Raw genomic sequence first — 20,215 nt, 5'->3', positions numbered from 1 at the left:
TTCCACCAAAACAAGTTCCTTCCCGAGGCTATTTTGCAGCGGCGCCGTTGCTCCGTAAGGAGCTTAGCACCGCCCAAGACGATTGTGATTGGTTTAAAGAAACGGCAATAAACCAGAGCATGTTTTTCTCCCATCCCGAAATGCTGTGTGGACTAGCCAGACCCTCCTCCGCAGCGCTGTGGAGGAAGGTCTGGCAAAGCGAGACTACTGTTTCAATAATGTTATAAAGACTTGTGTGATTCAAATTCTTGCATATACTTTAGAAAACATACAGAGAAAATTCAAACTTTAAAATTGGGCTATGTCTTATTTTTATGATTTCAATTTATACTTTACCACTTTACTTTAACCATTAGTGTTATTATGTAAAATCAAACAATGATAGTCTCCTCTTCCTAGGTCCTATGGGGAATATTCATTAAAACAGTCTGAGCTGTACCATGGTGCAGGTTATTCTGAATGTTTGATAAATTCATTATAGCTTACTCAAAGCTGAAATTCAGGTTTTTAAATTTGCAATGGTGGGAACATGGATGGAGCCAAGCACACTTTGATAAGGTCACAAGGCCAGTCTTCTGAAAAGATGTTTAAAATTGAATGCATCTTGCTGCCCTATCCTTATGAAATAGTCAATAAAAACTCATTTAAAAAATAATGGACAGACAAGTGGGGACAGGGTGGACACAGAGGACCAATACCACCAAAACACAAAAGGAATTTCTGATAAGGATAATAAACAAACTAGCTAACGAATACCAAGTGAGTGAAAGGAAAAGAGCGGCGAGGGAGGCGAATAGTTTCTGTGTCGGAAGAACAAAGCGCTAGATGTTAGGGGATGAATCAAACGGCCAGACTAAAAATGGGGGAAAGAGGTGTTGACGACTCAGTGAAGTTTCAACAGGCATTTTCTTTCCAACTGGTTGAGTCACTTAAGAGAAATGTGAGAAAATATTCGTTCAAGACAACCACTGAAACCAGCTGACATTGAAACCTGTTGAATATGGAACTAAACAAAGGGCTCCATAAAAAGCTTTTGCACACTTATCAGAGTCTCAAAGTATCATTTCTGGAGGTGTTCTTGCTTTATTTGGTCAGTAGCCAACAGTAAAAAAAGGACATGGTGCAGAAATAAACTGGAGATTTTTTTTTTGAGGTAACCTTACCCAGAGTAGCAATATATGCAGTGGTGTAGTCTAATGTATTTTAGCGGGTATACTGTACTATATAAATATATGGACCAGAATGGACATATCGAAGTGGGGGCTATGGGTGTCCTCCCCCAGGAAAATTTTGATCACAGACTTTATTTCCTGCATTCTGATAGACTTTTTTGCACCAATTTACGGTGGAAATACCTTTATTTAGCCTATGCGAAGGAAAACACATATGACAATTCAAAATATATCAAAAATATAATGGAAAGTATGTTGTTACGTGTCATTGCGCATTTTTAAGTGGGTATATGGAAATCCTGGAGCTTTCTTAGTGGGTATACTGCATATACCTGCGTATCACGTAGACTACACCACTGAATATACGGTATATTAACAATTAAGGAGCTTGTTTTGGATTATTCTAGTGAAGCAGTACAGATACAGCAAAAACATCAACTTATAAATACAACTATAATCTTGTTTACATTACAATAAAAATATGGATGTACAAAGTTTACCTAGTTTTAAGATTTTAAGTTTTTTTTTCAGAATAATTGACAAATCAAGACTATCTGTAGCTATTTATTGTCTATTTGTTTTAATTTATTTACATATTTACTCACACATCTTTATGAGTTTGATGCTACTGTGCAGTATATTGTTCAGCAATTAAATATTATTTACAAAAAAGAGAATTAAAATAATTAAAGAAACTTTGAACTGATAGTATATAATAAATGACTGCAGAATACGACAATAATAATATCTCTTACAGACAAAGACTAATAATATACTCTACCATGTATATATTACCTGCTGAGTTACAATACACACTATGCAATGTTTTGCAAATGCTACACTAGATACTAATTTAGATACATACTAACTAGCATTCTGTCAATTGCCTGACAACTGTAGGTTTGAAACTGGCACTGTTAAAATCATTATGGGGGCCCTTGATACTAAATCACCTGATAAATAAGATTCAAGAAGAATCCATTCAGGCTTTGGGGCATCCCCTCATTCAAAGATATTTCTGCCACCAGAGGAGGAGAGAGACTTGCCACTGTGACGAGCAGATGCCTGTTAACACACAGAAAACAAAACACATTTCTTTTAAGAAAACTAACCGCATATATATTTAGTTTAAATGTTTGTGTAAAAATGTGGAAACCACATACCCCTGTCTGTCCTTTGGAGAAGTTGGCATGTGCATAAAGGAGCACTGCAATGTCATTATGTCCTGCCTCCAGAGCAATGGACAGGGCTGTGCTTTCATCCTGTAAACACACAAACTCAAATATATTATGAGAGGTTTTGCTGTTTATTGAACATTATAGATGGTAAAAGCCTACTGTACAGTACAACTTCTACTCCCTTGTTTATCTAACATATTAAATGGGAATAAAGTGTTCACTCTGATTTCATAATATGTGAGACAAAGTTGGAATGCTTCAGCCTCACAGCTTGAAGCCATCACAGAAACAGAAGCTGCACAGAGTGGCAGTAATGACTCACATACACTATCAGTCAGGGTGGCATCACAGTCGGGCTGTGCCAGCAGTAGTCTAACAATGTCGGCGTGGCCATGCTCGCTCGAACACATCAGCGCCGTGGAGCCCTCGTCGTCCTGGAGATTGACCTCGGCCCCCTGTGCCAGGAGTGCCTGCACCATGTCCATCCTGCCATGGCTGACAGCCAGCATCAGAGCTGTCTGACCGGCCTGGCGTCAAACACAGGGAATAGGGTTAATGATGCTGAGTCCATGCATATCAAACATTAACATTAATATGTTAATGGTATCAGACAGATCACACTTTCTCCACTTACAGAAGATAATGCACACACTAAAAAATACAGCAATGTTTTATTTTATGGTTCCTCCTGGAAATAACTATGTAATTTGGTACTAATTATGGGTAAAATAGAGACAGTGTTCAATGTTATGTATATCTATGCAGGCAATTGTAATGAATTGCCCACAACATGTGACATTCAAATCAGGTATCTGACATGTGACATTCAAATCACTACCTGAAGATCAGGTAGTTCAGGTTTGAACTACAAATATAGTAACCCAAAAGAAAAAACATCAACTTGGCATTAAAGAATAAAGAATATGTGGCTTTTAGTAGTACCCAAAGCAACATATGGACACAATTTAAACAGCAGGACATCAAACCCCTTACCGTCACCTGGGAACAGACTGACCTGGCTCGCCTTTGCATTGACGTCTCCTTTTGTGAAGAGCTGCTCCACAACTCTCATGTCCTCTGGACTTTCCACAGCTGCGAGTGCAGCAAGCATGATGGGCGTGTAACCGGCTTTGTTCTGTTGATCGACGTTGCACACCTCTGTAGTGATGGTGGTCATTTGAGTAGAAAAGACAAAAGAGAGGAAAGCAGAAATATGTAAGGAAGACAGAGGTTTATATCCATTTACTTTTAAGCCGGTGCTGGCAAACTGTTCTCCACCTATACAGACTGTACCAGGTTAAAATTATTATACGCGGAATACATAATTCTAAAATCATTAAAAAGAAACTATGTAAAAGTGTCCAATAAAATGGCCCTGCACCAAAGGTTATTTATTGTGTAGATTCATAGACATGGAAAAGCCTTGCTCAAATTCAAATCAACTGTGGCTTCTTTGCTGCTGTGCAATTAAAAGTTCTCAAAAGCATTTATTTTGTGAGCGCTAACATTCTACATAGTTTATATTCTAGCTTGACACCGCCACAGTAAGAATGAGCAGCTAAAACACTCACACAGTGCATCCTGTGAAGCATCAAACTACCTTCACCTACTCTTTCAAATGGAGTTCAATCATTTTTTTTTTATAGTCTTCATTTCGAGCAACATATTAAAAAGCTTTAGTCATGCTTTTTATATCCTGAACATTGCAAACATAAAATTATTGATAAATTTCTGTGACACAATGGATTAGCATCATTACTTGTTTGCTGATCATATGCTTCTGTTCCACCTGGTCTTAGACCAGACAGAGGTAGGTCCAATCTCTTCTGAAAGAGGTAGCAAAGCTTTTCAATAAAAATAGGAAAGAATACTTCATCTCCTCCATTAGGACCCTTTTTCAATGTTTGCCTGTTCAGTTGAAATTGATTAAAGGCTCTGAATGGCTTGGCCCTGTAATTATTGTTTTATCATAACAGCTTTGACAGTTAAGAAAAACATCTATTTTGGCTGGTTATGCAGCAGTCGACAACATGTATTTTATTTATCCTGTTGTTGTAATAAGCGTTATTATTATGCTTCAGAGTTTAAAATGAATGCTTTTGGGTTAGGCAGCTGCATTAAGATATATGCATATTAGACTTATTTTGTAGATACAAAAAGGACCTCATGATCCAGAAAGTATCTTACTCAATCACTCAATGGAGCCTATTTGCCCCCTAGAGGCTATTGTGGAGCACAGCAATGTCTGACCCAGAGCACTAAGCTAGAATGTTGTTAAAATACATAACCTCTAGTTTGCCTGTGAGTATTACTGTACCTGCATCAAGCAACTTCTTGACAATGCCAAAGTTGGAGTGAGACACACTGTAGTGCAGAGCTGTGTTTCCATTGCTGTCAGCCATATTAGCTATATGTTGCAATACTGAAGGTGAAATGACCCGAAATGTAGACAAGTAATTCCCTATAGTGTCAGCAGAAGCTGACTTGTGGCTGGACACAGACGACCACTCTTGCTGGATTGTTTGTAGACAGTCATGCTGTAAGGGACAAAAGAATGTAAAAAAACAAAACAAAAAAAAAAACATCAATGTGCATGTAGGCATCCATAAATGCCTTGCAAGTTGACCTAATTCACAGCGTGCAGAGCAATTTCACCTTTGAATAGAAAGGAGAGTCTTGTTATTACAAGAATTTGACCGAAAGAGCGCAAACCAAGAGCATAACAAAGCAACAACTCACTATCAAAATGTCCAAAACTATTTCAAAAAGGTCGAGAATATGAATCTGTCTTTATATAATCCATAAAAGGTTTGTGGCATGTTGAGAGTTTTGTTTGTCTTTTGTTTCTGGATTTTCATTTTCAATATACTTCTTTTGAACTCCCCTCCTTTTTATTTCTTTGCCAAATTATTGTGAAAGTGAGGAGTCTCTTTCACTCACATATTTCATTGTTTTCAAGTTCAGGAAAAAAAAATCTAATGACAGAAAATTACAGTGCCGACAAATTCCTGCGCCTTTTCTATTCAATGCCAAAGCCATTTCTTTTTAAATGGCATATTTGAACACACCCTGCCTCAGCATCCCTCCACACCCATCCAGTGACATACCATTAAACGTGCACATACACACGCACATATGCACAAACAGTGAACTTCAAGGGCTCTCATGCTGAATATAGTGAGAAAAACATACCAATTCGCTGCTGGATAAAGCTGTGTCATCACTCAGGTGTAACTTCAAGGCTTGACAAGCAGAAAACATAGTTTCACTTATCTTACACCTGAAAGGAATAAAATGCTACAAGTTACACGGTGTGAGTTCAGACCTGAGCGGAACTCTCAAAAGTTAGAGATTGAAGGATATGGCTATTTAACGCAGTACTCTTATTCAACTGAGATGTTTTGACTTTAAAACCTTCTGGACTACATTACCTCTGTGTTTGTGATTTTGCAGACCCTTTGGACACCTTGTTGGAGCCACCTTTGCCCTTTCTTCCTTGCATTCCATCTTGAGAAGCTTCCTTTGATTTTTTGTTTCCTCTCCTTTCCATTTCCTCAGAGTTAGCCTTCTCACTGGCAAAGGGCTCATAAGATGACATGGGGTCCAATCTAAGGCCAAAACACAGGAGTTACATACATAAAATATGTTAAGATGCTGAGTCCTAAAGTCTAAATATTAGTTTAAACATTAGATGATTACCCTGTGGTCACCCTCATTAATTTCATGCTCTTCCTGTTGCTGCTACAGCCTTGGTCACCATTTTGTTTCTTCATTACAGACCGCAGCACACCGGCATTCGTTGACCTATCTGGAAACAACAATGCAGCACATGCCTCTGAATTTGAACAAATTACATTTAATATTAAAAACACATGCAAAGAAACATATTTAAATCCACTAGGTCAATCTGTGCAGGACTTTGTGAGGATTGTTCTTTATATATTCTTATGAATCTCATTGCCTCATTTTAAAAAGAGAAAGCTTTCTCTGACACAAGCTCCTCCTATGGAGCCATTCAATTTTAGACCCTCAACCACAAACTGGTATGTGGTACGAGACGCCCTCCAAAACCAGATACCATTCCAAACATTACAAGTGTATCCCTCAGAAAATCCACTTGTCAAGCCAAAGGCAGCCACTTCCTCCAAACATAACGCAAGTTTAAAGTGGGCCCTGTTAGCGGTCTGGAAATAAAATATTTTTAAACTAGACTACTTTCGCACGGACAGTATTCTTACCCAATATCGTTTACTGGATTTCTCATGAAGATGAACTTTATAACACACACATACGTTTACCTTGCAGAGCTGAAGATGCCTGATTTTCCAACATCTGTATCATTCTTTTCACCTCTGAATCACTGCCACCCTGTTGGCAGATTCCTGGGTTTGTTTTGTCACACTTATTAGAGTCAGCTGAGAGTTGAGATGGGGACTGAAACTCTCTGCTGACTGTGACAAAGAAAGAGGATACAAGTGTTTGAATAGTTACAGCATGACATTACATATATTACATGATAATAGTAATCCAACATTAAAGGTATCTAAAGGAGTTTGTGACCAGTAGACACACTATGGCTTAACTTTTTTTTGATCAGTCGGTCCCCATTTTGAATGAAGGCACATGGATGATGCTACACATTCCAATAATGCAAAGGTTTAACAAACTATATGATGTACTTTGGTTTCACGGTATTCCACTTGCCTGATGGTGGTAAAATGCCAAAAAATGAAGAGGATACGCATAATGCTTTGTGGTGAGATACGGTAAATATAATATTTACAAGAAAACTCCACAGGGTACCTTTAACATTAACTAAATCTACAGTGTTACCTGGTGGCTGAGAATCTAAAGGATGGACTTCTGGTCCTCCTTGTGCTGCAGCTTTGTTATTACAGGACAGCTTGGAGCTGGCACTTCCTCGTCTACTGTGCTGCTGGACAAACCCATCCCTCTGCTGAGCGTGGTCCTCTGTGAGCAGGTCCCCGTGCTCCCTGAGCAGCCAATGCATCTTCTCTATGTAATGGTTCAGCTCGGGGTCCCACTGGGACTGTGAAGATTGCTGGATTATCTGGCCAGGTGTACTGGATGAAACTGACAAATCCCGTATCCTTCCCTCCCCTACACCGATGCTCCTTGTCTTGATGGGGTCAGGCAGATGGGATGGTCCACATGCCATATTTCGGGATTTCAGTCCAACCAGAAAATTGTCATTAATATTCGTTAATCCAACACCAGCGTCTCGGGTTACCTTGCCGACTGTCCCTGGTGTTTGTTTTAAGGCACTTCCTGGCAGATTTACAGTTCCTACACCAACCGTGCAGGTCTTCGGTGGGCATTTGATGTCTTTGACCCTGTTGCCTACTGACACGGTCCTGGTAACAGTCTGAGTGGTGTTGGTGTGCTTGTCTTGGGTACTTAAGACAGTATTAGTGCCGGAGTCTGTGTTGAAGGCATGTCTGGTGTTGGTAAAGCGAGACACTGAGCTGGATACAGTGTTGGTACGCTGGGAAGCTGTCTGGGGTGTTGCCATGATTCCCAGATCCACACCTCTGACTTGATCTGTGGCAATACCTTGAGAAACCACTTCCTTTGCTTCGCAGACGATCACATCAACAGAACAGTCCCCACAACCCACTGAATTATACTTCATCTTTCTTTTCTTAGACCCCAGATTCTCCGCTGGTACCTCTGTGTTGGTTATTGCATCACATAACTTGATCTCCCTCCCAACTCCTTGTGTGTTCGTAAGAACTTGGATCCCCACACCCTTTTCCATGGTCTCCACTCGCTCCCTGACCTCCCAGTGGCTCATGGGTACATCTGGTCCTGCGCAAACATTCTTCAGCTCAGGCCTCCAACACGACACTCCCACAGTCTTCACCTCTATTGCCTCCCCTGTGCAGGCATCTCGGAGCTCTGTGTGATTACCCACTGCCTGGCTTGTGGTGTGAGGCCTTGCCTCGATGCCTGTGCTCACAGTGGATGGTCTAGCAAAGGAGGCTTTATCAGCTCGGTTCCTAGCTCCTGCAGCCTGAAGCTCTAGTTTCAGACGACTCATCTCTGTCTTGAGAGTGGATTCTTTTAACTCTGCTTCTAAGTGACAAATTCTCTCCTTTAAGGCACCAATTATTAGTTGTTGGGCATCAATCTCTGCTTCCCGTTCTGTGTAAATTCCCAGATTAACTTCAGACACTTCTGATGCAATGGACCTCGTCTTTACCTGATCAGTGTTCACATATTTGTTTTCTTTAGTGGGTTTAGACAAGGTGATATCTTTATCAGTTCCCACTGTGACTGACTTGATAGCCTTGTCATGCAGAAGGCTATGGGCTTTTTCATGCCATGCTTGCAAATGTCCGCCCTTGATGGTTCTTTCCAATGCCTGCATCTCTTCAGTCAGTTCCCTGAACTCCCTGAAGTCGGTGCAGTCACTTCTGACTATGCCTTCAGGTCCTTCCTCGTTAATCACCTTATTCTCAGTGTCAGACTTTTCCATGCCATATGCTCTCTGCCAGATCACACCATTTATGTCCTCGTTGTCACTATGGTTCTTGAGTTGAGAGACCAGTTGCCTCTTTTCCTCCTGAAGGACTGAGATTTTTACCTGAAGGATAGGGATAATTGTCACCTGCTCCTCCAGCTCCTTCAGCCTCTGCAGAGCTACCACCATCTGGTCACGGACATGCTGCAGGTGCATGGGGCCGAGACCTGTAACTGGGGTGGTTCTCCCAGAGCTCTGTGGGCTCAGCCTAAGGCATCCTGTGCTGCCTCTACTGCCCAGGGACGAGTTAAGGTGGACGTGTATATCACCTCCTGTGCCAGTAGGCTTGTTCCCATTGTTGTTCTGATTATATGCGCCCAGGCCAGTAAAGGGGGAAAGCGACCCATGGGAACTTACCCCTCCAAAGCTGGCCAGCCGACGACGGGGAGGGGGCTGAGGTGGAGGCTGGCTCGTCACCTCCTGTTCCAAATGTTTGAGGGTCTCCATTAAGGTCTTTTCCATCACAGGGCTTTGTCTTTGTAATGCAAGAGATCTTGCAGCAGGCTGAGGCTTTGGCTCATTAAGTATCTGAGAAGTTGCTGGTCCTTCATTCCTGGAGGGTTTGTTATCCAATGAGGAACCATGTGGTGGAGGAAGAGGAGGTCGACCTTTTGTGGTAGAAGACATGCCCAGTAGTCTTTTATCATCACTGCTAGATGATGACAAAGATTCTGCAGAATGCCACTGGCTGGGTGAAATGTCACTCTGCGTTTTTTCCACATTATTGACAGCCACTCTGGGCCTCCTTTTAAGGCTTAACCGCTTAATGGTGACGCCGTTTTGGAAATTGTCCACACTCTTAGGGTAGTCCACGTCCAACTGATAACTATAGTCAATCCCCAGGTAGTTAGGAACACACTCTTCAGTGCTTTGACCTGTTAGACCAACAGTGGAACAGCCATGGTTGATTACTCTTGCAGAGCAAAAAATAGTCCAAACAAAATATCCCTATTGCATGTGATAAAAAAACAAGTAAAGAAAATGTCCTGCATTGTGAACTTAAGTTTAAAACTAAATATATAACTAGGGCTGCAACTAACGATTATTTTCATAATCGATTAATCTGTTGAATATTTTCTCGATTAATCGATTAGTTGTTTGGTCTATAAAATGTCAGAAAATGGTGAATAATGTGGATCAGTGTTTCCCAAAAGCCCAAGATGACGTCCTCAAATGTCTCAGTTTGTCCACAACTCAAAGATATTCAGTTTACTGTCACAGAGGAGAGAAGAAACTAGAAAATATTCACATTTGCTGCTGGAATCAAAGAATTTTTACTTTTGTCTTGAAAAATTACTCAAACCGACTAATCGATTATCAAAATAGTTGCCGATTAATTTAAAAGTTGACAACTAATCGATTAATCTTTGCAGCTCTTTATATAACTAGACATTAAATTTACAACAGCAAACCATTGGTATTGAAGAAAATAGTGTTTAACTCTTCATAACAAAATAATATCACAGGCAAAAACCACAATATGCTATATATGGAAAATACAGTATCTAAGGTTTTATACAGCTTTATACTATATACTTTCTACCCTTAGTTTATTTTTTCTTTCCTTACCTCAGTATTATACGCTCATCAGCGACCGTTTCTATTTGAGCCTAGAGCCTTCCTTCTATCACCCCGAAATGTTTTTGAGTATAAACTCTCTGAGCCTGTCCCACAAGAAGAGGAGGGACAGGGGAGGATTTACCAATTGTGTAGACACTCTGTTTTCAGCAGTCACTTCTCTCTAAATTGTATGTCTCTCTACATAGACTGAACACACTATAATTACTATGCAACTCTCCTTCTAAATGCCTGACCATAGTCTTGGCAGGTTTTCTCAACCACAGGCATCCTCCAAGTATTTTAGCCAGGGAACACATAAAAAAGGAACAGAAATCTTTTATATTCTTCAAACATTTGACAAAAAAAAATTGTAGTTCATCAAACAGGTATAACTATTTAAATTGTAAATGTTTTCACTTTCTAGTTGAGAATAATGTGTGTTTAAATTGATATAGATATTTCAGTATTTGCAATTTTTAAATTCCATTATAACCCCCTGTAAACAAAAGGTTGGACATATTTTGTTCATCATAAATAACACACAAGTTATGGAATCCACATCAAGCAAAAACTAGCATCAAGCTATTTGGAAAGTAATAGTTATAGTTACCTGAAACATTTCTCAAAACGTAACTTCCTTGAGCCATAATTACTCACAAAGTATCAATAATGGAGCAATCCCTTTATATCCAGTTAGAACTTTGGATAAGTCTGTAAATAAAAGAAAAATGTAGCAAGTTAACCATACTTCACTTCTTGATAATTAGCTTTTAATGTACATGTATTGTCCTACAGCCTCTCTCTCTCTCTCTCTCTCTCTCTCTCTCTCTCTCTCTCTCTCTCTCTCTCTCTCTCTCTCTCTCTCTCTCTCTCTCTCTCTCTCTCTCTCTCTCTCTCTCTCTCTCTCTCTCTCTCTCTCTCTCTCTCTCTCTCTCTCTCTCTCTCTCTCTCTCTCTCTCTCTCTCTCTCTCCCTCTCTCTCAGCCCAGGTCGAGCAGTCAATAACAGCTAACCTTACAATGCTTACATAAAGGAAATGCAATACCCGGCCACAACATATTATAGTTAATTCTGCAAAAAGTACAGCGAGCAAAAGGCTAAGCCTCAGTGCAAAACAGTGACTCACAGCATTGCAATGCCGTATCACTTTCTAATCAGTAAGCACCTTCTGTTCTCAGCACACAGAGGTTTTAAGGAGAGCAAAAAAAAACCATAGGTTTCAGTTCGGTCAGTGTCTTGTACATTTTCTCCCTTCATAGAGAGTTGGTTACATTTGCAAGTCAAGTGAAAAGTCAAGTAGTGTTTTATGTATAAAAAAGGGATTACATAAAATAGGTAGAGAAATGAGGATGTTCCAGCAGCAAAAGCATCAGGACTCAACAGAGAAAAGAACATTTATCATACGCACAATCGGAAAATATAAGAAAATATATGGTAATAGGGTATAAAAAATTGCAGAATTATGTAAACATACTGCTGTCAACATCAATATGGTTTTACTTCCAGCTGTTAAACCCAGATATTACTATCAGTCTACTTCACTGTACTAAATTAAACGTTGATCACTAACATTTATCATATATGCATATATGTGTTGGTAGATATATTATAAAAAAAACAATCACACTCCATGTCAAAATCAGGCTGTCTCCACACTGACATTTTCATCTGAAGACTGAGTGAATACATGACATCAAGCCTCAGGCAATAAATAAAGTTTAGCAAGCTCTCTTTAGAGTAAGCCACAATGACCGAAACTACTATTTCTGCTGCTCTCAAATGAATGTTACAGAGTGAATTGGGACAATTCATTGTAGGGAAGCAGAGTCAAGCTTGCAGTTAAGGAGCCATAAAAAAATGTTTGGAATACAGAATCAGGAACGCATAAAGCATGAATGAGTTAGAAAGATAAGGAAAAACACAAAAAGTAATATGTTTGAAATGTATGTATGCTTTATGCCTTTTTAATTCATCCACACATCCTTATTCAATCACTCTGTCACTAACGTACATGCCTTGGGATGTCTCTCGCAGGCACTGAATGTTATTTGTTTTATATCTTAGTTATTTGGTTTTTTTTCAACTAAAATGGTTTGTTATAGTGAACATGACTACAACTGTATCACTATTTGTGACATTCGATGTGACTGCAGTTTTTGCAGTTAGACTTATTTGTGTGAGGTTTTAAACACTGTCGTTGGTATGCAGTCAGTCCACAAGAGCTTTCAGCACATCAGTTAATTTGTTTCAGACCTTTATCTAATCCAATCTTTGCTTTGTTTTCTTGAGATTTTACTAGATAACTAAACCTATAAACATTAATAAAATGAGAGAAGGAAAATTAAATCACTCTTTGGTTGAACTGGGGCACGTTCAATCTCAAAACGGTGTGCACCGTTTTGCTACGGTTTGCTGGTTGAACAACATGTTTCCTCGGAATGGTGTGAAACGGTGTGCAACGTGCTTTGAGTTGTGTTTTGGTGGGTGTGTCTCTTGTTTATTGGCTGTGTCACAGGTGATACCCAGTCAGCAGAGACGTGTCTGTAAACTCGTGTTAAAAAGGCAGTGGGCTTTCACACACAACAGGGTGTTCAACCTTACGGTCTATGTGTTCAATGCACCTCCGTTTCAGTTTTTAAAAACGTGTTGCTACGTTTTGTTGGGGCCTGAACGTGGCCCTGGTCAAGTCGACAGTCCTGAAGGGGTCACAAGTCAGAATGGTTGGCTCTAACAAGGGTGTTTTCCCGGTTTTGTGGAATAGTCCAAATGTTTTCCCCCCTTTTCTCTATTTTGCAGGTGGTTTTGGGAAGTCCTCATTAACATTTAGCTTGAGGGATGCAATTCACCAAGGAATTCCTCAATTTTTGACACACAGAACCTGCTGAAACAGGTATTTATTCCTGAAAAAAAGTAGATATTCTGTAGTTAAAGATGACATAATTGCAAAATGTCTCCTGAAAAGGGAAGGGACAACAATGAATCCTGACCACCCAGAATAGTTAGCAAGGCAGGGTGCTGCTTAAGCCTGAAGCCTTGTGGTCACGGTGAGAGAAGATAAACGTAATCAATTATATGATGCTGGTGCAAAACTCTTACTTGACTTTTTCATGGTGAACTGAATGTTTCATATTTTTCTGTTAAAACTGAGCTCAAAGTCAGTGCGCATTCACCCGTTAGCCTACGTTAGCTAGCATTACCTAGCAATGTGATGGGATGTAACTTACCTGTGCAGGAGAAGGCAACAACAAGTTGGGGTGATGCAGAAGTTAAAAATAATGTCACAAAGTATGGGAAAGGTCGAACGCAAGATGATGACGGTCGAACGCAAGATTAATGCGAAAGCCAGATGATCTTTTCTCCTCTTTCCTCCTTTGTTTTTACATTTATCTGTGAAACGAAATAAGTTTTCACTCTGCAGCAGTAGGACAGCTACTGCGCATGTGTCGAGAGCTGTCAACATGCAGCACAGCAGGTGCTCCTGGGAGTCCTCCGTAAAATATTAATGATGTCTTTTCTTCTATTTAATTGATTAACGTTACACAGCATATGGACTACGTGATTATTTTTTGTCTCTCAGGCATCTTTCTTACAAATGTCTTTACGTTTCTAACCGAGAAGGGCTAGTTAAGTGGCATATTTTGACCAATAATAGTCAAATCAACTATTAGGCCAATATATTTAGAATATAGTTTATTTCGACAGTGTTATATTCGTAATGTATATTTACTGTAAAAGCTTATCAAACACCTTTATTTATTTATTTATTTATTTATTTATTTATTTATTTATTTATTAGTAATTTTTCCATTGTATTATCTAAATTCACTTTTCCCTCTAGTGGCAGATTCTGACAGTTTTCTAAAGTCAAATGAAACGACATGGTATTCTTTGTTTAAATAGTCTGCGTCGATTTAACTATACCATTCCACTAATTTAAATTCTAACAGCAAATGGCAAAAAAGAAGTTGGCCACTCTGACATCGTGCAGGATGATACTGTGCCTTACCAGAGCAGTTTTGATGGTGCTGAAAGTTTGAAAGAAGAAGAAAGTGACTGCTTTTATTTGCAGAGAACTGCAAAATTGAAATTGATTCAAGGTACAGCAGAGTTACCAGCATGAAATGGCCTGCTCCTTAGAGTTGAATCTTGGCCCAGACTCCATTTATATTCAACAGATTGTAAGCTGCACAGCGACATCATGTGGACACAGTGGAGAAATACATTTTGCACTCCACACTAGACCAGCAATACCAAATTTGTTACTTTAAAGTTTGACTGGGATAACAAAGAAAAAAAAGTACATTTTGGTGTATAACTTGTGTTGTTTATAGAGAAAATATATTTTTTTAATTAAAATGCTCATATTATGCTTTTTTGGCTTTTTCCCTTTCCTCTATTATGTTATATCTTTTTTGTGCATGCTATAGGTTTACAAAGTTAAAAAACCCAAAGGGACTTACCATCTCCAACAGAAAACACTGTTCACAAACTGCTCCAAACAGCTCTATTGTAGTCCAGCCTTTACTTACTCGCCTAGCTGCTAGCATAGCACGTCCTCATACTCTGCTTCTGACTGGCTAGTAGTCCTTACCTAGCTACTGCACATGTACGACTCCCAACAAAGATGGAACAGAAGTGAGATGCCTCACTCTGTAGCTAAAACAGAGAGCTCAACACACAGGGTGAAAAGAGGAGCTGCAGCAATGTGCAGTACAACCAAAATATGGTGTTTTTTTGAAAATTAAACCATTTAACCTATTCTGATATAACCTCTAAATACAATTATGAACCTGAAAATGAGCATAATATGAGCACTTTAACTATTTTGGATGTGTACGAGTGTTTTTTGTTAAAATCAGTATCACTTGTGCACTTTTTGAAGCTCTCACATGCTGTTCTTGTTATTAATACATTACCTCATGTGGTAGCTATTATCATGCCGGGTATCTTGTTACATTCAAAGTTCAACTTTCCGTTGTGAAACAGGTCTCTGGCACATTTCATGTAAGCTTATGTTGTAAGTCAAGTAACTCCATGGACCATGTAAAGTCCTTTTTACCTTCCCATGATTGTGTCACAGACAGAGACAGCCATACACTAATTACATGCATGCAGAGACACACTGACAACATTTACCACCACTACCCCTGATTGTTGCTGTCTATTACCTGGCTTGCAAATACTGTTTTATCTGCCAGTTACATTAATAGTGTTATCTAAAATCAGGTAGGGTAGACAAGGACAATGAGTCCCATGATTTGAACTTTACACTTCTTCAGGATCACGCAGGGAAGGAATGTTTAAGCAGTTTTAGTTGTGTATTCAAGAAGTGCTGAGTTAGTCATATCAAGTACAAGCTGTGTACCAATTCTTTCTTAAAAACAATGGTTAAACTGCAATGGCCACTGGTAAAACTAAACAAATTACATGTGTTCTATTCTAAAAGCATAGGACATCTGTTGATGTACTGTAAGGAAATAGGAATTAAGCTAAGTGATTAATGTAGTGCTGTATAAACATTGTTTCCGTTAAAAGCTTTTGGAATTATTGTGCACTTCTGCACCATGAGTAAAATGAAACAAAATCCAATTGTGTTGAGACTAAGTGCTGATCCAAAGTGTAACATCACTCAAATATGACTTAATAAAGTCATTTTGTTCATTCAAAGCATTGCTAGCAACTTACATTTAGCAGAACTGTACAGTGCAGACTGAAAAAAAGACACCTAGTCTCTAATCAAAGTGAACAGGGATTGTTACTTTAAAACAAATCTCTATCTTTGAACTTTGCTCTTTTAAACCTGCAGTTACAGAAGTGATCAAACCAACCCCTAACTGTGAGAAAGGACACTTGTGATTGGCTGGAAGAGTTGCACACCCCCGTCCCTTCCCCTATCTCAGTTCTAGAGTCTACTTTTTAACAATTGGCTCCACGCTCACCTATTTCACTTGAGGCATTAGGTCCCAGTCCCACACCTGGCAGTAAAATGTCTGACAAAGGAGCCTTCGATACCAACGTGCTGACCCTCACCAGGTTTGTTCTGGAGGAGGGCAGGAAGGCCCAAGGAACAGGTGAGCTGACGACCTTGCTCAACTCCATCTGCACAGCTGTCAAAGCCATTTCAACTGCTGTCAGGAAGGCTGGGATCGCTAACCTGTGAGTAGTATTTCTTTAAAATATAGAATATGAGAAGGGGGAACTACAGTTTGCACCTTTATTAGACATGTATGAATCAATCAAGGTTACTATTATTTGCTTTTATTTTAACATTACTTTTAGGTTAGCAAGTTTCTATTCCAGTGCATTAGTTATCTGTCTTAAATGTGTTGAAATAAATAGGAATTGATATCTGGGTACGAACGGCCGAAATGGGTTTCCTCAGGAGCGTGGCTGGCGTCTCCCTTAGAGATAGGGTGAGGAACTCGGAGTAGAGCCGCTGCTCCTTGCTCCTTTGCGTTGAAAGGAGCGAGTTGAGGTGGTTTGGGCATCTGGTAAGCATGCCCCCTGGGCGCCTCCCTAGGGAGGTGTTCCAGGCACATTCAGCTGGGAGGAGGCCTCGGGGAAGACCCAGGACTAGGTGGAGGGATTATATCTCCAACCTGGCCTGGGAACGCCTCGGGATCCCCCAGTTGGAGCTGGTTAATGTGGCTCGGGAAAGGGAAGTTTGGGGTCCCCTGCTGGAGCTGCTGGCCCCGCGACCCGACCCCGGCTAAGCGGACGAAGATGGATGGATGGATGGATGAATGGATGGATAATATCTGGGTTTAGTGTTAGTTTTAGTTAGTAGTGAGTAAGAATCAGTAAGCCGTTTTAACTTTGACCCCGGCCAAAGGTAAACTGCACATGTTGTGTACATACCCCCAGGGCAGAGGTCAAAAAGATAACGGGCTTTTCAGACCTTTCTCACAGGTTTAATCAAAAATAATAACAAACGTACTGTGAAAAAACAAACAATTAAAGAGTCACTTATCACAATTTACAAGAAAACCTAATGTTTTTAAAATTGCATCAGAATGGATAACTTTTATTTAGGCTTGGATCACATCAGTCTTCTCCTCTTTCCTCTCTTGGAAGATATGGCATTGCCGGAAGCACCAACGTGACAGGGGACCAGGTGAAGAAACTGGACGTCCTGTCCAATGACCTGGTCGTCAACATGATCAAGTCCTCCTTCACCTCCTGTGTGCTGGTGTCAGAGGAAGATGAGAGGGCCATCATTGTGGAACCAGACAAGCGGGTACTTACGTCTGTACAGTATGCATGTCTGTGCAAATATGTGTCCTTTTTCTTTAGGTTATAGATTTTTGCATTTAGTTTTTCTGATATTGTTGTGACATTAATAACATTATTTGTTCTCAACTGGCAGGGAAAATACATTGTGTGCTTTGATCCACTGGATGGTTCCTCAAACATCGACTGTCTTGTCTCGATTGGAACAATTTTTGCCATCTACAAAAAGGTTAGCTACCATGATGCTGCATGCTGATTAAAAAAACACTGAAGTAATTATCAGCCAACTGTTTCGTATGGCATTCAGGTATATTTTATATGGATTTTTCCTGAATTTATATTTTTCTCTGAAAACCCTCTTGAGAGTTGCGCGGATCAGCATCTGTAAAATTAACTAGGGTCCAGTGGTGGAATGTAACTAAGTACATTTACTCCTGTACTTTTCTTGAGTATTTCTACTACGCAACATCTCAGTGGGAAATATTGTACTTTTTGTTCCACTACATTTTTCAGACAGCTATAGTTACTAATTACCTTGCCGATCAATATTTTACATTCCAATTCTATAAAATGCATCAGATAAAATATGATGTTTTGCTATAGCTTAAACTACCAAACGATATACAACATAGATTGCCTTCACCTCTACCAGCTATAGCATTAAAATGCTGTTAAGACATCAATGCAACAGTAATGATAATAATATATCACTCACTACGTATCTGTTTGTAAAATGCCTCTCACTGTCGTTGTTGTTCCATAGACTACAGATGGTGAGCCGTGTGAGAAGGATGCTCTGCAGCCTGGAAGAAACCTTGTGGCAGCTGGTTATGCTCTGTATGGCAGTGCCACCATGATGGTCCTGTCCACTGGTCAGGGAGTCAACTGCTTCATGCTTGACCCCGTAAGATCAAGGTTTTACTGTTATAGATAGTTAGTTAGTTAGTTAGTGTATTCATCCCAAGGGAAATTTTAGGCATCCAATAGCTTAGACAACCATAACTTACACACATATATCTCACATACTGTACATAAAAATCCCTCATAGAAATTTAAAGAGTTAACAATTTGTGAAGTGATTACAAAGGTCTGGTATGGACTGACCATGTGATGCAGTGACCATGATAAGGTGCTATGGTAGAGTGTGTGCAATGGTGGTAGTGCAAAAGTGAACACTGCAGGGATTGAACAGTGCAATAGCTTATTATTAAATATTAACTATGATATTGACCTATGACCTAATGAGATAGATAGATAGATAGATAGATATATTTTATATATATATATATATAATTTTTTTCCGCCTTTTTTTTTTTTTTAATATATATTTATTTAAATAAATATGATTCATTTTTGCTCATTTCATTTTGGATGCGTCTTTTCAGATATGTTTCGCCTTATTGCCTTGCATTTCTCTTTCAGTCAATTGGCGAGTTCATCTTGGTGGATCGAGATGTGAAGATTAAGAAAAAGGGAAAAATCTACAGTTTGAATGAGGGATATGCGCAGCATTTTTATCCAGATGTGTCAGAGTACCTACAAAAGAAGAAATACCCCGAGGTAATGGCCATGAGTGTACAGTGTATGATCGCTGTTGCTTTTATGTATTATTCCATTGCAAAGGCCTAATGTGGTATTGGCTGCAACATATTTTGGATTCTGAATATATAAGTGACATGCTGACTAAAATTCTACATTTAAATGTGTGTGTTTCTAGGATGGTTCTGCTCCATATGGCAGTCGATATGTTGGTTCAATGGTCGCTGATGTTCATCGTACTTTGGTGTACGGAGGGATCTTTTTATATCCTGCTAATGTCAAGAGTCCGAAGGGCAAGGTGAGCAGTGGAGCTCATACAAATGGACAAAAAAAGTGTTTTATTATGGGATCATTTTTAGATCATCTACATGTATGTCAAGTTGCTGTAAAAATACACACATAAGTTGTTTGTCTTGTATCTTCTCATTCATATTTGTGCTGCTTGCGGCGCAGCTGAGGCTTTTGTATGAATGCAACCCCATGGCCTACATCATGGAGCAGGCAGGAGGCATGGCCACCACAGGATCCATGAATGTTCTTGACATCCAGCCCTCCAACATCCACGAGCGAGTTCCCATTGTCCTGGGATCCCCTGACGACGTGATGGAGTATCTTTCCATCTGTAAGAAGCACAAGAAATGAGGTATTCATCTTTGTTATGTATCAACCATAAACAAGACCGTATATAATAGGCATAAATGAGCAAACTGTCTGGGATAATAAATCATTTTCTTGTTTCTGTTTTTTTTTTCAGTCTCGTTGCAGGACTAACGGCACAATCAAGAGGCTCAATCGGGACATTCATTGTTAAATGCTTTCTACTCATTTCCTCAACTGCACTGATGAAGGAACCGGGAACTTCACTGGGCCCTCACTGGGCCTCACACTATGCTAGTTCCATCTTGCTGCTGTAAGTGTTATTTGTAGAGACTGTCCCCGTATTCTTTTTTTTAAAATAAAGGCAAATGAACCAATGCACATGTTGTTCATTGA

The 20,215-nt window shown here is 39.6% G+C and overlaps 2 protein-coding genes across 5 annotated transcripts; one reads left to right on the top strand and one right to left on the bottom strand.

The window, feature by feature from the left end:
* Positions 1-1,754: 1,754 nt before the first annotated feature.
* On the bottom strand, positions 1,755-13,892 carry LOC116062968 (KN motif and ankyrin repeat domain-containing protein 1-like). 4 transcript variants are annotated; one of them, XM_031317779.2, is made up of 12 exons: positions 13,678-13,892; positions 11,065-11,165; positions 7,184-9,769; positions 6,649-6,801; positions 6,050-6,158; positions 5,782-5,958; positions 5,543-5,630; positions 4,668-4,887; positions 3,366-3,508; positions 2,677-2,877; positions 2,336-2,434; positions 2,175-2,237 (listed from the first exon to the last, which is right to left on the bottom strand). In XM_031317779.2, exons 2-12 carry the CDS (start codon positions 11,099-11,101, stop codon positions 2,175-2,177), a joined length of 3,876 nt encoding a protein of 1,291 aa, XP_031173639.1. In that variant the 5' UTR covers positions 11,102-11,165; positions 13,678-13,892. The 4 variants fall into 4 exon arrangements, with proteins under 4 accessions (XP_035847505.1, XP_031173639.1, XP_035847507.1 ...); XM_035991612.1 differs by lacking the exon at positions 13,678-13,892 and having other exon boundaries at positions 1,755-2,237; positions 11,065-11,101; XM_035991614.1 differs by lacking the exons at positions 11,065-11,165; positions 13,678-13,892 and adding an exon at positions 10,464-10,624.
* On the top strand, positions 13,103-20,215 carry fbp1b (fructose-1,6-bisphosphatase 1b). The gene is made up of 9 exons (XM_031317780.2): positions 13,103-13,343; positions 16,260-16,609; positions 17,528-17,690; positions 17,820-17,912; positions 18,447-18,587; positions 19,106-19,243; positions 19,401-19,520; positions 19,676-19,865; positions 19,977-20,215. Exons 2-8 carry the CDS (start codon positions 16,440-16,442, stop codon positions 19,862-19,864), a joined length of 1,014 nt encoding a protein of 337 aa, XP_031173640.1. The 5' UTR covers positions 13,103-13,343; positions 16,260-16,439; the 3' UTR covers position 19,865; positions 19,977-20,215.

This window comes from Sander lucioperca, chromosome 14, assembly GCF_008315115.2.
Source record: "Sander lucioperca isolate FBNREF2018 chromosome 14, SLUC_FBN_1.2, whole genome shotgun sequence".
NCBI lineage: Eukaryota > Metazoa > Chordata > Actinopteri > Perciformes > Percidae > Sander > Sander lucioperca.
The sequence above is the reverse complement of the archived record's forward strand: the minus strand, read 5'-3'. Positions and strand labels throughout refer to the sequence as shown.

Excerpts from the sequence above, each read along its gene's own strand:
- LOC116062968 (XM_031317779.2), bottom strand. The coding sequence starts at position 11,101 with ATGGCTCAAGGAAGTTACGTTTTGAGAAATGTTTCAG. Across the intron at positions 5,631-5,781 it reads GCAAAATCACAAACACAGAG|GTGTAAGATAAGTGAAACTA; the intron begins GTAATGTAGTCC and ends TATTCCTTTCAG. Across the intron at positions 3,509-4,667 it reads CAAGAAGTTGCTTGATGCAG|AGGTGTGCAACGTCGATCAA; the intron begins GTACAGTAATAC and ends CCATCACTACAG.
- fbp1b (XM_031317780.2), top strand. The coding sequence starts at position 16,440 with ATGTCTGACAAAGGAGCCTTCGATACCAACGTGCTGACCCTCACCAGG. Across the intron at positions 17,913-18,446 it reads TTTTTGCCATCTACAAAAAG|ACTACAGATGGTGAGCCGTG; the intron begins GTTAGCTACCAT and ends GTTGTTCCATAG. Across the intron at positions 18,588-19,105 it reads ACTGCTTCATGCTTGACCCC|TCAATTGGCGAGTTCATCTT; the intron begins GTAAGATCAAGG and ends TTTCTCTTTCAG.